At 46.7% G+C, this 15963-nt stretch overlaps 2 protein-coding genes and 2 long non-coding RNA genes across 7 annotated transcripts in view; 1 reads left to right on the top strand and 3 right to left on the bottom strand.

Moving 5' to 3' along the window:
* The window catches only part of LOC116074627 (H-2 class I histocompatibility antigen, D-37 alpha chain-like), a 714163-nt gene that overhangs the window by 134642 nt on the left and 563558 nt on the right, over positions 1-15963 (bottom strand). The gene's annotated exons all lie outside the window — the stretch shown is intronic.
* Positions 9498-11345, bottom strand: LOC116074668. The gene is made up of 2 exons (XR_004112229.1): positions 11142-11345; positions 9498-10932 (listed from the first exon to the last, which is right to left on the bottom strand). It is a non-coding gene; the product is annotated as an uncharacterized LOC116074668 (long non-coding RNA).
* Positions 11358-15963, top strand: part of Mrps18b (mitochondrial ribosomal protein S18B) — a 7145-nt gene continuing 2539 nt past the window's right edge. Inside the window, exons 1-5 of one of the 2 annotated variants that reach the window (XM_031347379.1) lie at positions 11369-11860; positions 12965-13070; positions 13181-13278; positions 13368-13436; positions 15653-15719. In XM_031347379.1, the coding sequence (XP_031203239.1) occupies positions 11789-11860; positions 12965-13070; positions 13181-13278; positions 13368-13436; positions 15653-15719 (412 nt within the window). In that variant the 5' untranslated portion in view covers positions 11369-11788. Of the gene's footprint in view, positions 11861-12964; positions 13071-13180; positions 13279-13367; positions 13437-15652; positions 15720-15963 lie in introns of both variants that reach the window. The other variant, XM_031347380.1, reaches the window with a different exon arrangement.
* The window catches only part of LOC116074673, a 4539-nt gene continuing 2867 nt past the window's right edge, over positions 14292-15963 (bottom strand). Inside the window, exon 2 of the long non-coding RNA XR_004112240.1 lies at positions 14292-14528. This is a non-coding gene — a long non-coding RNA (uncharacterized LOC116074673). The remainder of the gene's footprint in view (positions 14529-15963) is intronic.

Genomic DNA, 15963 nt, shown 5'->3' with positions numbered 1-15963 from the left:
GGCAAGAGGACAGGTAAGCGAGATTGCCCACACTGAGGCTTCAACCCTGGCATGCAGAGAACTGGCATTGTACCTCGCTCAGTTTCATCCAGTTCAAAGTAGAAATATTCTCTCAGCTTGCCCTCCTCAGGCCAAGTCACAGTTTTCCTCTTTCTGCCCTTCCGAGTCAGCTGGTTGGGATCTCCAGGGCTCTCCACAGGCTTCGTATCCAGAGCTCCTGTCTCCGAAGAGGCTGTAAACAAGACAAGTTTTAGCCACAGATCCAGCCATTCAAAAAAGTCCCGAACCCAGGCTCAGTAGGTTACCTGCATCCATGAGCTCTGGAACTTCCACAGGAGGAACGGGGGTGCCAGGGCGGTCCGTGTCCATGGGCTCAGTGGGGGGTGCAGGCTCTGGGGAAGAAGGTTTGGCCGTGTTCGGTTCAGTGCTTGTTTTCCCTTCAAAAGGGCTGGGCTGTTGTAAAAGAGAAAGTAGCCAAAGAGCTGAATAGACATGCAGGGAAACACAGCAAGATCCTAAATGCCCAACAGTCCCACCTTAGCTCACCCAGAAGGCAGTCCTTGCTGTCACCCACATCAGCTCCTAGCTTCTACACCCCATGTACCCCACCAACGAAACTCACCTTGGCAGCAGTAGGCGATAGAACCTTCTTCTTCTTCTTAATTTTGATGCCTGGGACAGGGGCTGAATTGAGAGCATCCAGAAAACCCAGGCCCTCCATAGCTACAGAAGGAAAGAGTAGAATTAGAGGAACTGATGCCTCATTCACAATCCTATGCCTGCAGAGTCCAAGCAGGAACACAAGCAGGCCAGTGGGGTCCCTGCCCACAGTGTCCAGGGAGCAATGTTCACACAGGAGACTTCTACTATTCCATCTTTCTTTTGGCAGAAAGCCATGATTTTATCACAATTACAGAATTCACAATTCATTAAGCAAGCTGCTGAAACCACCAGAGGGTCCAGGCACGAGGGAGACAGCTTGATAAGCTTATCACTTGAGAGGACACTGCTTCTTGCAACTTATCTAATACGACTCTTATGGAAGGGGAGGTTCCAGAGGTACAGAAATTCTAAGCTGCCGAGATATCAAAGGCAAAGCAAAAGGTTCTCAGGGCAGGGCAGGTCTCCCCACCCAGAAGAGCTTTCCCAGGCCTACTCACGCTGTGGGGGAATGATCTTCACTTTGATCTCTTTGGTGGCATTGGGAGTTGTGTTGAGAGGCTTGTACTTCTTCTCTGCAGGTGGGGCAGCATCACCTGGAGCAGCTGTGGCACTGCAGACGAAAAGGAAGAACAGTCAAAAAAATCTCCCAATTCCCACTTCTTTCCAAAGGCCCAGGCTCCTTAGAAACCTATACCAGTATCCATACCTCTGCCGCTTGAGGGGGATGGGCTTCAGGTTGTACTTGTCTGACACAACAACAGTGCTGGAGTTCTTCTTCACAGGCACCAAAGATGGGGTATCCAGCTCTAGTCCTGGGGAGAAACATGTTGACTTTAGCTCTTACTGTTCCTCCATGTTCTAGCCTTGAATAAGTGTCCCAGTGTCTCCTTTAGCCTTCCTTCCTGACTGTGCATGTGTATGGTCCTGCAAAGTCAGCTAATGGCCTTACCAGTAGAACGGAACTTGGCATGACTGGGTGCCGTGGTTCTGAGTGACTTGGGCTTCTCTTTCTTCTTCTCTGGAGCTTCCTCAGCCCGGGCCTCAGCTTTCACTTCAGTCATAGGCCGCTCAGGAAGTGTGGTGCGGCTCTTCCCCTCTTCCTTCCTTTTCTTTTTATCTTTCTCTGTTATAGAAAGACAAAGCAGGTGAGAGTCTCGTTTGGATAAACAGATTGTCAGGTGAAGAAGCAGCCTCAGGACCCCCAAGGCTGCTGTCTACAGACAGCACCTGGATAAAAGAGCCCAGGACCTTACCAGCAGGCTGGGTGCTACTCTGGGAGCGGATGACAGCCATCCAGTCACTGACAAGGACTGATGCCAATTTCCGGAGCTCTGAAGGTGAAAACAAAGAGGAAAACCACTTATTTAGCAATAATTTAGTATTTCCAGTAAAAAAATAAAATTAAAAAAAAAAAAAAACAACAACAACCCTCCATTCAAGGAAGAAAGCAGTCTATAGTCAGCTGGAAGGATGAGTGAGAACAGTGGTCATGAGAGCGTCCTCTGCATGGGACATGTTCTCTCAGTTACTAAGGACACTCAAGTTATGGTAAAATTATAAAATGTCAGTATCTCAAAGAACCAAATATTGAGAATAAAACTAAAAAACGTAGAAAGCTAGCATGTAGTTTCCACTTAATGCTTACGTTCTTACCCAGAACTTGCTCCCCAGAAGACATAAACACCCCTAGAGCTCAGTATTGTGATTTAAAGCAAAGTGGGTCCCTAGCCTTCAGGAATAGTTCTTCAGAGTGACTTGAGACACGTTCACAAGCCCCCCTGACATGAAAGGACTTGGCTGGACATTTTCATTAAACATAAAGATAAATCTGTATTTTTTTTTTTATCAGAATAGATAAGTCTTATAGCTGGGTATCTTGGCTCATGCCTCTAATCCCAGTACTCAAAAGGACTGCCATGGGTTCAAGGCCAGCCCAGCCTCTAAGGCCAGACCAGTTTGAGGCAAACCGGTTCTACAAAGTGAGTTCCAGGTTAGCCAGGGCTATAAAGAGAGGCCAGTCGCATCAAGTAAACAAACAGCAGCAAAAAGACCCATTCCTACAGAAGTGTTTCTGGTGGGTATATATTATGTGAAAAAACAAGTATGTTTCATTTGGAATCGAGATGGAGTGGGGTCACAAGTTGGGCGTGGTGGTCCGCAGACAGAGGCAAGTGAGCTCTGAGTTTGAGGCAAGCCTGGTCTGCATAGTCAGTCCCAGGACAGCCTGGGCTACATAGACAAATTCTGTCTCTCAGAAAGATACAGAAGTGGCTGATACCCATTTGTGAAGAGATCTGGTGTGTCTGAAGATAGCTACAGTGTACAGTTTATGATAAATAAATATAATGCAGTGTATAATAAATAAATCTCTTAAAAAAAAAAAAAAGAAAGATACAGAAAAAGTGGGCAAGGGAAGTAGGGCTGAGCAAGCAGAAATGAAAGGCCAAGCCAGGAAAGGAGACAGTAACCCAGAGGCAGCCCCGCCCCGCAAGTGCGGTCCAGGCAGGGCTCTGACGCATACCTTCATCCTCACTGGACTTGCTGAGCTGCTTCACTAGTTTTGCTGTGTTGTTCTGTAAGAGAAGGAGAAGGCAGAAGGGTGAACAGAGGAATAGGCCAAGCTCACTCAGCATTAACCACCCCCCCTCTTGACTGCACGGCCATACTTCAACCTCTTCCAAAACCTGCAGATACTTTTTACCTTCTGAGAAAGGGTCTATCTTTGTAACCCTGGGTAGCCTGGAACTCACTATGTATGTAAGGCAGACCTTGAACTCACAGAAATCCACCTGCCTCTACCTCCCAAGTTCTGGGATTAAAGGCATGAGCCACTGGACTTATTCCCATTTTATATATAGGAAACTGAGGTTCAGATATATGAAAAATCCTACGTCATTTGCCTGAAAACAGAGATAAATCCACAGAGTATTCAACTTCGAATTCCCATTTTCCTCTGCTACTCTACCTCACAAATTCCAGATTGCCACCCATCAGGACTGAAGAGAGCTTTTCAGAGGAAAAATGGGCAATGCAGCCTGGAGATACCTGCTTGAGATGGTCCACAGTAAGCGGGAGGTGCTGCAGAGTCAGCAGAATCTGCTGCAGGAGAGGAGTGTTGTTGGTTGTCTTTGAGTATGTTAGCCAGCTGTTCAGAAGTTTGTAGCCACCAACATCAATAAACCTGTGGGCAAGTGGGAGCACAATATGGCAAGCCTTCTTTGGTTTCAGAACTAGCAAGCTCACACGCCCAGAGACCAGTCTCCCATTACAGCCTCCAATCCAGTCACCTGCACTGAACTTACTTGACTAGCACTTCTGGAGCCCGGGTCTGGAGGATAATGTTCAAGTACGTGCATCGACTCACCATCTTTCGTGCCTCCTTCATTAGACTAGAAGAGGAATCAAATTAGACATGGAGTAGAAATCTGCTTTGGGCATTATTAGTATTCAAATTTCAGATTCAGGGTCTCCCAGGCTAGCCTCCCCTACTGAGAGCTAGGATGAAGGGCACGAGGGGGCACTGTGCCAGCTAATCTCCTACAGCGGAAGACTCTAATCCTGGGAGTCAGTCCTGGAGCCCCCTGATGACATTCTTTGCTCCAGAAGGTAGTCACCAGGTGTCTAGAATTGTGGAATGAATCTAGAGTCATATAAAAACCCGAGGGAGGATAGAAGGCACCCAGGCCACCTGGGGGAGCATCCCTCCTGTCTCAGCACACAGAAACAACTGCGTCCAGGAGGGCTCAGGGCTCATATATTTCCCTGTATAATCTAAGACTGCTTTTCTCTGGAAAACGTTAAGGATCTCTGAAGGAAAACGATATTTTGGTAGGCACAACATGACCCAAAACCAAGCCAAGCATTATGTCCTATGCTCCTTTGGTTTTACCCCATCAAGACACTTGGGATTATGGATCAAACCCCCAGCTTCCATCATGGCTGACAGCCAAGAGGTTGCACTGCGTGAGGTCTCCTCCTCTGATAAGGAACCCACGAAGGGCACAGACTCACCTGAAGATCTTGGAAATCCCATCCACACTCTTCACTTCTCCATCCCGAGTAAGGAAGCTATCCAGGCCCTTGAGAAGTTCTTTGGGGTCTATGGGACCTGAACCCATGATGGTGGCTTCTGAGGTAAAAGAAAAACAAAACAAAACAAAATGGAATATAAATAGGTGGCAAAGACAGCCAGCCCCACTAACTTATCCCTCTAATAAACCCCACTGGCACATTTAAGACTCAGTGACTAAAGTATGTACACTTATACTATTTTCTAGATAAGAAAAATCCATTCTGTGCTCACAAAATAGCCCTGACAACTTAAGCATGGGGCTAATGAAGACCCCAATTTTGAGTTACATTTCAAGAGAGTATCAAGGCTAAGACCCCTGTATGATGTTCACTTTTTCATGCTTCTGCGAAGGTCCTGTCCCCAGTTAGCTGCTGGTAATTTGATGAGGTGAGCAGCTGTACCTTCCTAAGATAACTAAGACAACCCTAGGTATCTGGGTAAAAAAAAAAAAAAAAAAAAAATTAACAATCATCCTCTGTCCAGAAATCAATCCCCTTTATCTTGGCTGCTTAATAGTCATAATCAGTGGGGCGGTGATGGCGCACACCTTTAATTCCAGCACTTGGGAGGCAGAGGCAGGTGGATTTCTGAGTTCGAGGTCAGCCTGGTCTACAGAGTGAGTTCCAGGACACCCTGAGATATACAGAGAAACCCTGTCACAAAAAAACCAAGAGTCATAATCACAGGTGGGAGAATAAGTCAGCTCAAGTGGTGGATGAGAAAAGAGCAGGGCCCTGAGCAGAGCCTTTCCCCGGGAGCTGAGAAGCTTTCAGACTGAATAGGAGACAGGCAGGCTCTCTTGGGCCCTGAATAAGGCTACTCACAGGCCAGTCACCAAACAAGCTTTGATTGTTCCAAAGTTCAAAAGAAACTTGTTCTGTGGTTCAGAAGCAAAGATGCAAACCTGACCTTCCCTGCCTTTATCCCAAGAAAAGCTCCAAACCGAAAACCAGAAACCAGGAACCAAAAGTAATGAGGATGAAGCCATGGGAAGTGAGACACCAGTTCAAAGCAGGCTGGGTCAGGAGTGAGTTAAACATTCCACTCCTTCTGTGGATGGAAGCCACTTGTACAGTTGCAGAGAGAGAACTAGAGCCACTATGGTTCTGACTGGGGGTTTTAAGTCATCCTTGTATCAGCACTAGCTTCTGGGAAAAAAACACAGGCCTCCTAAGCAGCTGAGATGGCCAGGCCCAAAGGGGCAGGAGAGAGGTGAGAGACTTCTGCATCGTACACTTCGCAGAAACAAGGCAGTCCCAAAGCAAAAACCACTGCATTTCCTACAGATAAGGTTCTTACAATACAGATCAGTTTTTCCCCCTTAGGCAAACCAGAAAAGAAAGATGTGTAAAAAAGAACTGACTGTTTTCCTGGCTTAGACATGTTTAACCTGGGATAAGAGGCTGTCAGATAAGAGTGATTCTCCAGATAAAACAAGATAAAAATTTAGAGCTCACAAAAAAGGTCAGCTTTAAATGTGGACTTCCTAAGAACCCAGGGTAGCAGCAAGGAGAGAGAGGAGGGATGGCAGCAGTCTCTGCTCTGAAGGGTGATGCCTGTGGGCTCAACATGGGGAGATGCAGGCAAGAAATGCTAAGCATTGAGCAAAACTTAACCGCTCCCACCCAATACCCTGGAACCTGAGGTCAGAAGAGAAAAACATTCAACAGTGGAAATGTTTACAAGTTAAGGGGGCAAATCCACTGATGTGTGGCCATCTGTACACAGAGAGGAAATCTCCCTGTGCCTCAGTGATCTGTCTGTAGAAGCTCCAGGTATATAACAGATATGTTAGACTGGAAAAGGGATGAATGGGCAAGCTACAGTAGGGAGTTTTAAAGTCTTTTATACTCACATAAATCTAACAGAACCTCAAATAAATATGTATGCAATTTGACAAGTCTTCAATTATTGCTTCTTCCTCTGAACCCAGCTGATTGAAACCCAGAGCTAAACGTACTTCCTTTGTGCATCTACCTAGGAACTAACAGCCTGACTCTAATGTTCCACTCATTCTATGGGCAGAGGACAGCCCTTAGAGAAACTGTACCACTGTACAAAGCTGAGCCGTGTCTAGTGCCCTCTGCTGGAAATGAGACCTAGGTTCTTTAAAACTCCCCGCTTATGTAAACAATAAAGAGGCTCAAGAGTCTAGGAAGCTGGGAGACAAACACTTAAGATGCAGGTTCCCACTGCATGTACATTAGGGAGGACAGCTGAACTTGACTCCTCATAGGAAAGTGGGAATGCTCTCAGTGCCTTTCCTTCAGTATTATTCACTCCTTGTAAGGGACCCCAAGTGCCTTACAACCTAGGTCTCCATTTTCACAGGCAAGCTAAAAGGTCTTCCAGTGGGAACAAAGAATCCATCATGCTTGGAGCAGGTCTATGGTGAAAGCCCAACAATGCTGTGACCAGGGTGGGCGGGGCAGTGCTCTGGAGTTTGAAGTGGAGGAAACTTTCTGTAACCATAAAGAACTCAGGTCATGTTTTCTTTTCTCATTTTTGTTAACCAGCTGCTAATCTCCACGAAGAACATCTCCCGGGACGCACCTCCACCTTCTAAGTGCTGGGGAATGTTCTACACTTCTTACTAGAGATGCTAAGTTCCTATCAGACTTCAAAGTGAATTTGAGTTGAGGGTTACTTGGTTTAAAATGGTGGAAAAACGTCAATCCTGGCTAGTTACTAAACATCTACCACTACTGAATCCTGAATCTGTTCAGAAAACAAGGTCCATGCAAGCCAGGCTGCTTTAAAAAGGTCTTCTAACAAGAAAAAGCAGCATCAGCTCTTCTTTGTTCTGACCTGGGCTGTCATCCCTCAGTGACCCAACAGTGGGTGGACTGTCTCAGGTGGTTCACAAGGTTCTAGATCCTTGCACAGTGAGGCCCGATGCTTCCCTCACCTTTTAAACTTCTTGGTTAAAGTATTTGGTTTTCAATAAAGACACAAAATTACATCTACCACCCTGGCCCTAGAACTCTGGCCACTGTGTAAGAATCAGGTTCTCCAAGGTTCCCTAGAAAGCCTTGCTTTTCATCTCCCACATAAGGCCTTCTTTACTAAGCCCCTGCTCACTAGAGATCAGGAACCCCAGTGGGTGGAATATTCAGGTCCCAAGGTAGGTGTGCTGCAGAGGCACCTGGCAAACTGCTTAAAAGATAAAAAAGACTGTGGTAAATAGACACGTGGAAGAGGCCCTCCCATCCAATCAGAAGTCCAAGCAATAACGAGACTCCACACCCAGCAGCATATGAGCCCTGTTGTACCCAAGTCACCGTAGGACAGCAGGACAAAAGGCTTACAAACTCTGCCTAGAAACTCCACACCTCAACCCAGGACTTTAAATAAAAAATGGAAAGTATATGAAGAAACTGTCAAAGACTTGACTTTGAAAAAGCTGGGGAAAGAGATAAAGAACCAGACACCCAACACTGCCCTCGAGGGCGTGGCTCTCAACATGCACCACTGCCCCAGCACTCAGCAGGGAGGAAAAGAGGACATTCCTTTCCTCAGTGCTTTAACAGAATTTCTTTTTAGGAAGGAAGGGAAAAAGAAATTCAAAAAGGTGGCTCTTTGGGAAAAAGAAAGGTTGTGAAATGTAATACCAGAAATGTTTTGCTTACCAGAAACCGTAGCTTGACTCCCCCTGCCTCGAGTTTAAACTGCAGCCTCCTTTCCTAAAGATTCACTTCTCATCCTAGTGCCAACATACAGGAACTAAGCAATTGCAGGTGATGGCACTGAGCACAAAGAGTTTATCCCCAAACTGAGAGGTGAGAATAAGGATGGTTTACAAGAAAGTCCTACAAGTACCCACCCTCCCCCCCAGACCATCACAAAGCAACCAATACTCAGAAGTACGAGGACCCCCCTGAGCAGCATGGCCCATTGCAGCTTCATCAGGCCCAATTGTCTACTCGAGTTACAAGCCCTGTGTCTTGCCCCAGTCTCTCAGAACTAAAGCGGGTGGGGTTGAACTGTTTTTCACCCCTGTCAACTGAAGCAGGGAATAGGTCCAAGCAGTTGTGATGAGTGGAAAGTGAAAATCAAGGCAATGGGCTGACTGGTAACACAAAACCTAGAGCTACACAAGGACAGCTTCCATCCCTAGTACTCATTAAGCGTTATCCCTGTAAGATATATCATAAAAGATAAAAGAAACAAGGAAAAAAAAAAAAAAGACCGTAGTCTCCCGAGCAGCAATCTGCGCAGGGAGAGAAGCATCTGCTTGGGGGTGGAGTTTTCTGAGAGGAAGCAAGCTGGTTACATCACCTTTCACGGTGGCTCCTCCCCCTTGACCAAGCTTCTAGGGAAGCCCTAAGCTGACTAGCAAAAGAGAAAAACAAAGGAGAGGGACGCCATTTTGTTATGGAGAAGATTCAAAATTCAAAAGGCCGGCCAGATCTGCCGGTAGCTTTACTGCTTTACTTACACTATAAGGAACTAATTAGAAAAAAAAAAAGTCATCCCTCCGGCCACCACCCTCAACTTGACCTATCTTAATTCAGTTTAAGAGCCTACTACTGAAAATAAAATCAATTAATAAACAATTTTCTGCGGGTTAAGAATCTGAATTTGCAACTAAAATTCAATTTGCTACTACCGTCGACCACCCCAATCCTACCTACAAAAGGCAAGGGGGAGGACTTCGACCCCTCGACAAATAGGACCGAGGGGGGAGGACAAGAGAAAAATGGGTCAAGACACAACCTGCAACGCCGCTTGCAAGACAAAAGGACAAGGAAAAGTCGCCATATTTGAAGCAGGGAAGAAAAAAATTCTTTTAACGACACAATCTTCTAGATAGCATTCAAATGCACTAATGGCTTTTAAAATTATACTCCTGAGTTCCACATTTCCCAACCTTCCCAACCCTCTTAGCTGTATTCACCACCCACTAAAAAGTATCAAGTTAAAAAATGTTAAATCACTTTTGCCTTTAAATAACCTATGCAAGCTGAAACAATCACAAGACATTCTTTACCGCCCCAAATGTTATTGAATGTACTTGTTACTATGATTTTTGCCCTAAATTTAAGTGTCTTGCAATCTTTATTCCTAGATTGCCACCTATCTTAACCACACAATATATCCCAAGCAAATTACATTAAAATTGAGAGGATTTAACAGTCACTTTAAAGACATAGCCAGCTAATACTTCTCTGCCCATCTCCTTACCCTGCAATCTTTATGTACAGATTGCTTATTAATCTGGCAAATTGAAAGGCGTTCTGCTTGTCTCACACACAAAGAAGTGGGACTTCTGGGCCACAAGATCCACCATCTTTTGTATGTGAGCTCATTAACCCTTTTGAAGACTGCTAACCAGAGGAAGGTAACCGTTCCTCCTTGTAATAGCAAAGGCTTATGCTTTTGGCAGTCTGGAAATTTGCTGGATTATCAAGGGTTAACCGTCAAAATCCTCACTGGCTGGCCCTCCCTTCACCCTCTCCCTTGCCTGCTCCACAGCAGGGAAGAGGCAGGTGGTAGGGGAGAGAGAACAAAGACTGTTTAGACCCACAGGACCTTTAATGGAGATATAAGAGACCCGATTGGTCCTTCTCCAATACTCTACATTTGTTCTATGGTCTCATTTCTTCCTCTCATTATTTTTGGTTTCACAACGGGAAACGTTGATTTCTTGTTCAAGGCTGGTTTTTGAAAATTCGACACTTACTATCCAATTTTTTTGCGACGTCAGCACCTCGGGCTCAGGGGGGAGGGGTAAAATTTTGGAGGAAAAAAAACAACCAACCAGGACCCAAACTCAGTTACTTGTGGGGCCTCATTGGATCAAAAAGTCTCTTAAAAAAGTAAAGACCAACTCAGTTTTCATTTCCCCCCCACCCAACTCCATTTAGGGAGAGGGGGTCGTTGAAAAAAAGTCTGAGTGGATTCCAAAACGGAAATGCTGGATGAGTGAGATTGGGGAGGTTTGGGCAGGGAGGGTGGTTGATTATTTTTGAAGTTATGTGGTGACGGTCCTTCGGCCACAGATTTCAAGTCCCAAGCAGCGTGGGCTGGTGGGGTGGGCAAGATAGGTGGGGAGGGGCGGAAGACACGAGTGGTTGGGCTGGTGGCTGCTGGTTTCCCTTTCCCCCCTCTCTCAGGATCCTTTCAAGGGTTTAGGTGTTGCAGAGGCTTGTTTGTTTTCCGGATGGCCGGCCTGTCTTTCTCCGAGAAAATTCAACCTGGGGTAAAAGGAACACAAAAGGAGAAAGGTGTAATCAGTACGGGTCGCCTTTAGACGTTACGATGTGCTAATTCCGTGTTGTCCCGGGACGCAGCCGCAATTAGGGGAAAATGTGGCTGCCCAGTAAATCCAAACCCACCCCGCTTCCCCGGCCAACCGCTCTCGGCAAAACGTTACCCCTGCAAGCGACGGAGCACCCAAACTTACCTCTAAACGAACCCCAGAATGGCGGCCGCCCGCTCGGGCGGAGTCTTTTATACCCGGCCACCGCCCAACGCACCCTAACGTGATGGAGAACCGCCCTCGCCGCGACACATTGTGCGCGAGGCGAGCGCTGATTGGCCGGCGTGAAAGCCGGGTCGCCCGCGGATTGGACGTCCCTCCTCCACCTTCCCGACGGCCCCCTTCCTGGATTCCCCTCTTCCGTCTCCTTGCGGTCACCTCTGAGCCAGCGCGTGATCGCCGCGTCCGGCACCTCCCTTTCCTTTGCCTCTACCACTTCCGCCCCGGCGGACGGGTCTCACCCTCGGTTGGGCGAGACGACCGGACGCATGCGCACTGGGAGCACCCTGATCAAAATCGCAATCAAAACTGCTTTTGTGTTAGACACTAACCATGGAATCTATGAGCCATCGTGACTGGTCCGGGAGAAATGCAATTTTGAAGGCTAGTTCGATTGTGACGCAGTTTAAATTCGCGTCTCTCCGCGGACCCCGCCCGCTGACGCGTCCGTCCTTAGACACGTGAGCAGCCGCCTTCCGCATTGCCGGGCCCGTCCTCGGCCCCGCCCTAGCCCGCGTCCCGCGCATGCGCAGTCGCTCTTCCGGCAGGCCGTACGTCGCGTGAGCGTCAAGATGGCTGCCCCCTTGCGGCACACGCTGCTAAGGCTCTTTCCTACAGTCTTACGAAGTTCCTATGTAGCGCAGGTAAAACGTTGGAGGGCTTTCTCTGCCGCCCCGTGGTGTCTATACTTTCCATCTTCCCTCCATTACGAGGAGTCAAGGGGCACGGGTTTCCCATATGTTTACGTGTTAGTCCTGCACCACTCTCTGTCCCCTACGGCGCGCGATTTCTAAATTCTGAGCGTTCGGGTCAGAGCCAAGGTTACCTGTCAATGGTCTTCCCCCGACTACCAGTAGGCAAAAGAACTAAGTGGTGGGGTTGCCATACCTAGGTCGTTGGTGCCTGAAGTGGTACCCAGGAAGTGTTTTTGTTACAAAGGACCTTATTTTAAGATTCCCCCCTGCCCTCCGGAGATAGCCCAGGCTGACCTCATAGGTACCTACGGAGCTTTCCACCTCTACCTCCCAGGTTATGGAATTAAAAGCGAGATACACCAGTCCTACTCCACCTTTTCACACATCATTTTCTTATCAGCGTGCTTGAGATAATTCTCCTCTCTGAATTGAGATTGGCCTCTAGCCTGAGGTACTCACCACCCTGGAGGTTCTTGGCAGGGCAGGGAGAAATAGGAAGGCTTGTCCCGACGCCACTCCCTAAAATGGGACTACAGAGTAGTGACAGAGGTTACCACCGAAGTAATAACAGGCTTGGTGGCTTTAAAGCTAGCGTTAGCACTCAAATTTGTTTTGCCCTGTGGAATGTTGACGTGCAGCATTTTATGGAACTGGTCAACGCAGTGACTTTGGATTTTTCTCATCTGTATGAATCATCCCCTGTTCTCTTATTATTAATCTTATTTCCAAAAGTTATCCAAAAGTTTGGACATTTTTCTTCCCACCAGAACCAACCAAAGCTTATCAAGATCAGATCTTAGTATGCTAAGGTTTTTAAGTTGTTACATAACACTAACATCCTTTACCTTGTTGGCTTATCCTGCAGGGTCTGAGTGGGGAGCCTAGGTAGAGTGGTTGTCAGTTTAACACCAACAGAAATTGTACTTTCGTATATTTTCTTGCTGAGTTATACTGATATTTTGTGCACACGTTCCAACTCTCTTCCCAACGCATGATAAACCAAATATTTGCAGCCTTTTCTTGGAACTCATCGTCCTCTTGCTCCCAATATAGGTTCCCCTCCAGACTCTCTGCACCAGAAGTCCTGAAGAAGATGCTCCATCCTCACTTCCTGTTTCCCCATATGAAAACGAACCTTGGAAATACCTGGATTCAGAAGGCATGTGAGGTTAAGGGAAAGGAGGGGAAGATGCAGCCTGCAGTCAGTGGCTAGAGAAGGTCCCTTCCACCCTATTATACATAAACTAATTCGTCTTGTCTTGATTTCAGAATACCAGAACCGCTATGGCTCTCGCCCTGTTTGGGCTGACTATCGCCGCAACCACAAAGGGGGTGTGCCACCACAGCGGACCCGAAAGACATGTATTGTAAGTTTCTAAGGTTCTCATCTTGGTGGGGGTGGGAAGAGGAGGCCATAGGGAAGGTAGCATAAGTTCTTTTTTTCCTCCCCTTACAGCGTAAGGATAAAATTGCTGGGAATCCTTGCCCCATCTGCCGGGATCACAAGCTGCATGTTGACTTTAGGGTAAGGAGAGTCTTTTATCCAGAATTAGAATTTGTGGCCTCTTCATGGCACTCGAGAGATGGTGACTGCTGTACTCATACAGTCCTGTTTTTCAATGGTTGCCATTGTAAAAACACCCCTCTTTTGAGCTGAATTTGGTTGAGCACACCTTTAATCCGAGCAGGGGGGAGGCAGGTTTCTGAGTTTAAGCCTCACCTGGCATACAGAACAAGTTCCAGGATAGCCAGGCCTGCACAGAGAAACCCGTCTTGAAAAACAAATAAGATATAGATTTAAAAATAGACTCATTTGCCAGGCAGTGGTGGTGCACGCCTATAATCCCAGCACTTGGGATGCAGAGGCAGGTGGATTTCTGAGTTCCAACCCAGCCTGGTCTACAGAGTGAGTTCCAGGACAGCCAGGGCTATACAGAGAAACCCTGTCTCGAAAACACCAAAAAAAAAAAATTTATACCGGGCAGTGGTAGCACATGCCTTTAATCCCAGCACTTGGAAGGCAGAAACAGGCAGGTTTCTTGAGTTCGAGGCCAGCCTGGTCTACAGAGTGAGTTCCAGGACAACCAGGGCTATACAGAGAAACCCTGTCTCAAAAAAACAAAACAAAAAGAAAAAAGAATAAATTTACGCTGGGCAGTGGTGGTGCACACCTTGAATCCCAGCACTTGGGAGGCAGAGGCAGGTAGATTTCTGAGTTCGAGGCCAGCCTGGTCTACAGAGTGAGTTCCAAGACAGCCAGGGCTATACAGAGAAACCCTGTCTTGAAAAAAAAAAAAAAAAAAAAAAAAAAGAAAAGAAAAGAAAAAAGAAAAACCAAAGAAAAGTAAGTAAATAAGTTGAAAAACTTCCAAAGACAGAATTCAAGCAAAGGGACCCGTTTATCTGTTCAATCCTCAGCAAATATATTGTCCTGTGTGGGTGGGCAGAAGTGGTCCTCCAATTTCCTCTTGTGAGACAGGGTCTGTGTATGTAGCCCAAGCTGTCCTCGGCTTACTGTACAGTCTCAGCAGCCTGAGTTCTGAGAGCATAGGTGTGTACCACCTTGCTTATTAGTTGTATTTCCTTGTCCTCCCCATGTCCAGTGAGATGCTGGGGCCTGGAGTTAGAGAACAGAGATAAGAAGGGAGTTACAGAGTACAGTAGATCTCCCCTCCCCACCCCCAATAAAAGCCTTCAAAATGATGAGGCTTGCTTCTAAGTGAACACAAAAGATGATAAAGATTCTCAGAGGAGCCAAAGCTGTGGTTGTGCATACGGCGTGTCAGAATGCTGAGGAGGGTGCTCATCATAGAGGGGACCGCGATGCCTTCCCAATCTCTGCACGTGGCAGGTTACAGTGAGTGGGCACCGTGGCAGGCAAGTGAAGAAGTAACGGTGAGTTCTGTAACTCCACAATGTATCTACTTTCTTCACTGCTCACCTCCTATGATTGGTCTGTCTGCTTGTTTTATGCAGTTAGAACTATTGAATTGCTCTTAGTTACACACTGTATTTTACCATTATATTCAGCAGCCTGTTTGTATTACTTATTACATAGTGATCATTTCTGGGTAATATCTGGACCTTGATGACCTTCCCCAAGTTTTGCCCAAAGGTGGACCACTAGGAACATGGCTTCTCCATAACTCCACGGCAGATTATGGGATGTGTACATGAAATGGATTGGGGAACATGGCTTCTTCATAACTCCGAGGCAGATTATAGGATGTGAACATGAGATGGAGAGAGACATAGAGCAGTAAAGAGCAGCTATGAAAGCTTTGTTGATTTTGTTTTTGTTTTTGGGTTTTTTTTGGCTTTTTGTTTTTTGAGACAGGGTCTCTCTCTAAAGCTCTGGCTGTGTTGGAGCTCACTGTACTCAGCAGCATAGACCCACCTGCCTCTGCCTCCACAGCCCCGGTGTTAAAAGTGTGCACCACCAGCTACTCCCTAGCTCTTAGTGTTTGTTTTGCTGGGCTTTTCTTCTGGGAGGGTGGGGGTAGTACTTGCTGGCCTTGATCTCAGAGATAATCCACTTTGCTTCTGCCTCCTAAATGCTGGGATTGCACCTAACAGGACGTAGCCCAGGCTGGCCCTAAACTCATCATTCTTCAGTGTTCCCTTTTTCAAGTTCTAATGGGGTGTGCTACCACAAAGGGTTGTGTTGGTGTAAGGTGTACACGCTTAGCCTGTAGAGGTCTTGACCACTCTCTCGCACACTTGTTTATCTCTCTCCTGCAGAATGTGAAGCTGTTGGAACAGTTTGTTTGTGCCCACTCGGGTATCATCTTCCACGCCCCATACACAGGTTAGCTTTGCATTCCTGTTACTACCTCTATAGTTTTCCTTGGAGCACTCCTGGTTATGGGGTTGGGTGGTAAATGTTCCTTTGATAGCTCCTATGAATAGCACACAGGTGGTTTTGTTTAATGAGGATAACCATTACGATAAAACAGTTAAATGTAGACAAAAGACTAAAGTTCTTTTTTTTTGTTTGTTTTGTTTTGAGACAGGGTTTCTCTGTATAGCCCGGCTGTCTGTATAGACCAGGC

Source organism: Mastomys coucha, unplaced genomic scaffold (assembly GCF_008632895.1).
Source record: "Mastomys coucha isolate ucsf_1 unplaced genomic scaffold, UCSF_Mcou_1 pScaffold3, whole genome shotgun sequence".
Taxonomy (NCBI): Eukaryota; Metazoa; Chordata; class Mammalia; order Rodentia; family Muridae; genus Mastomys; species Mastomys coucha.
Note: the sequence above shows the minus strand (reverse complement) of the source record. Positions and strands in the feature narration are given on the sequence as shown.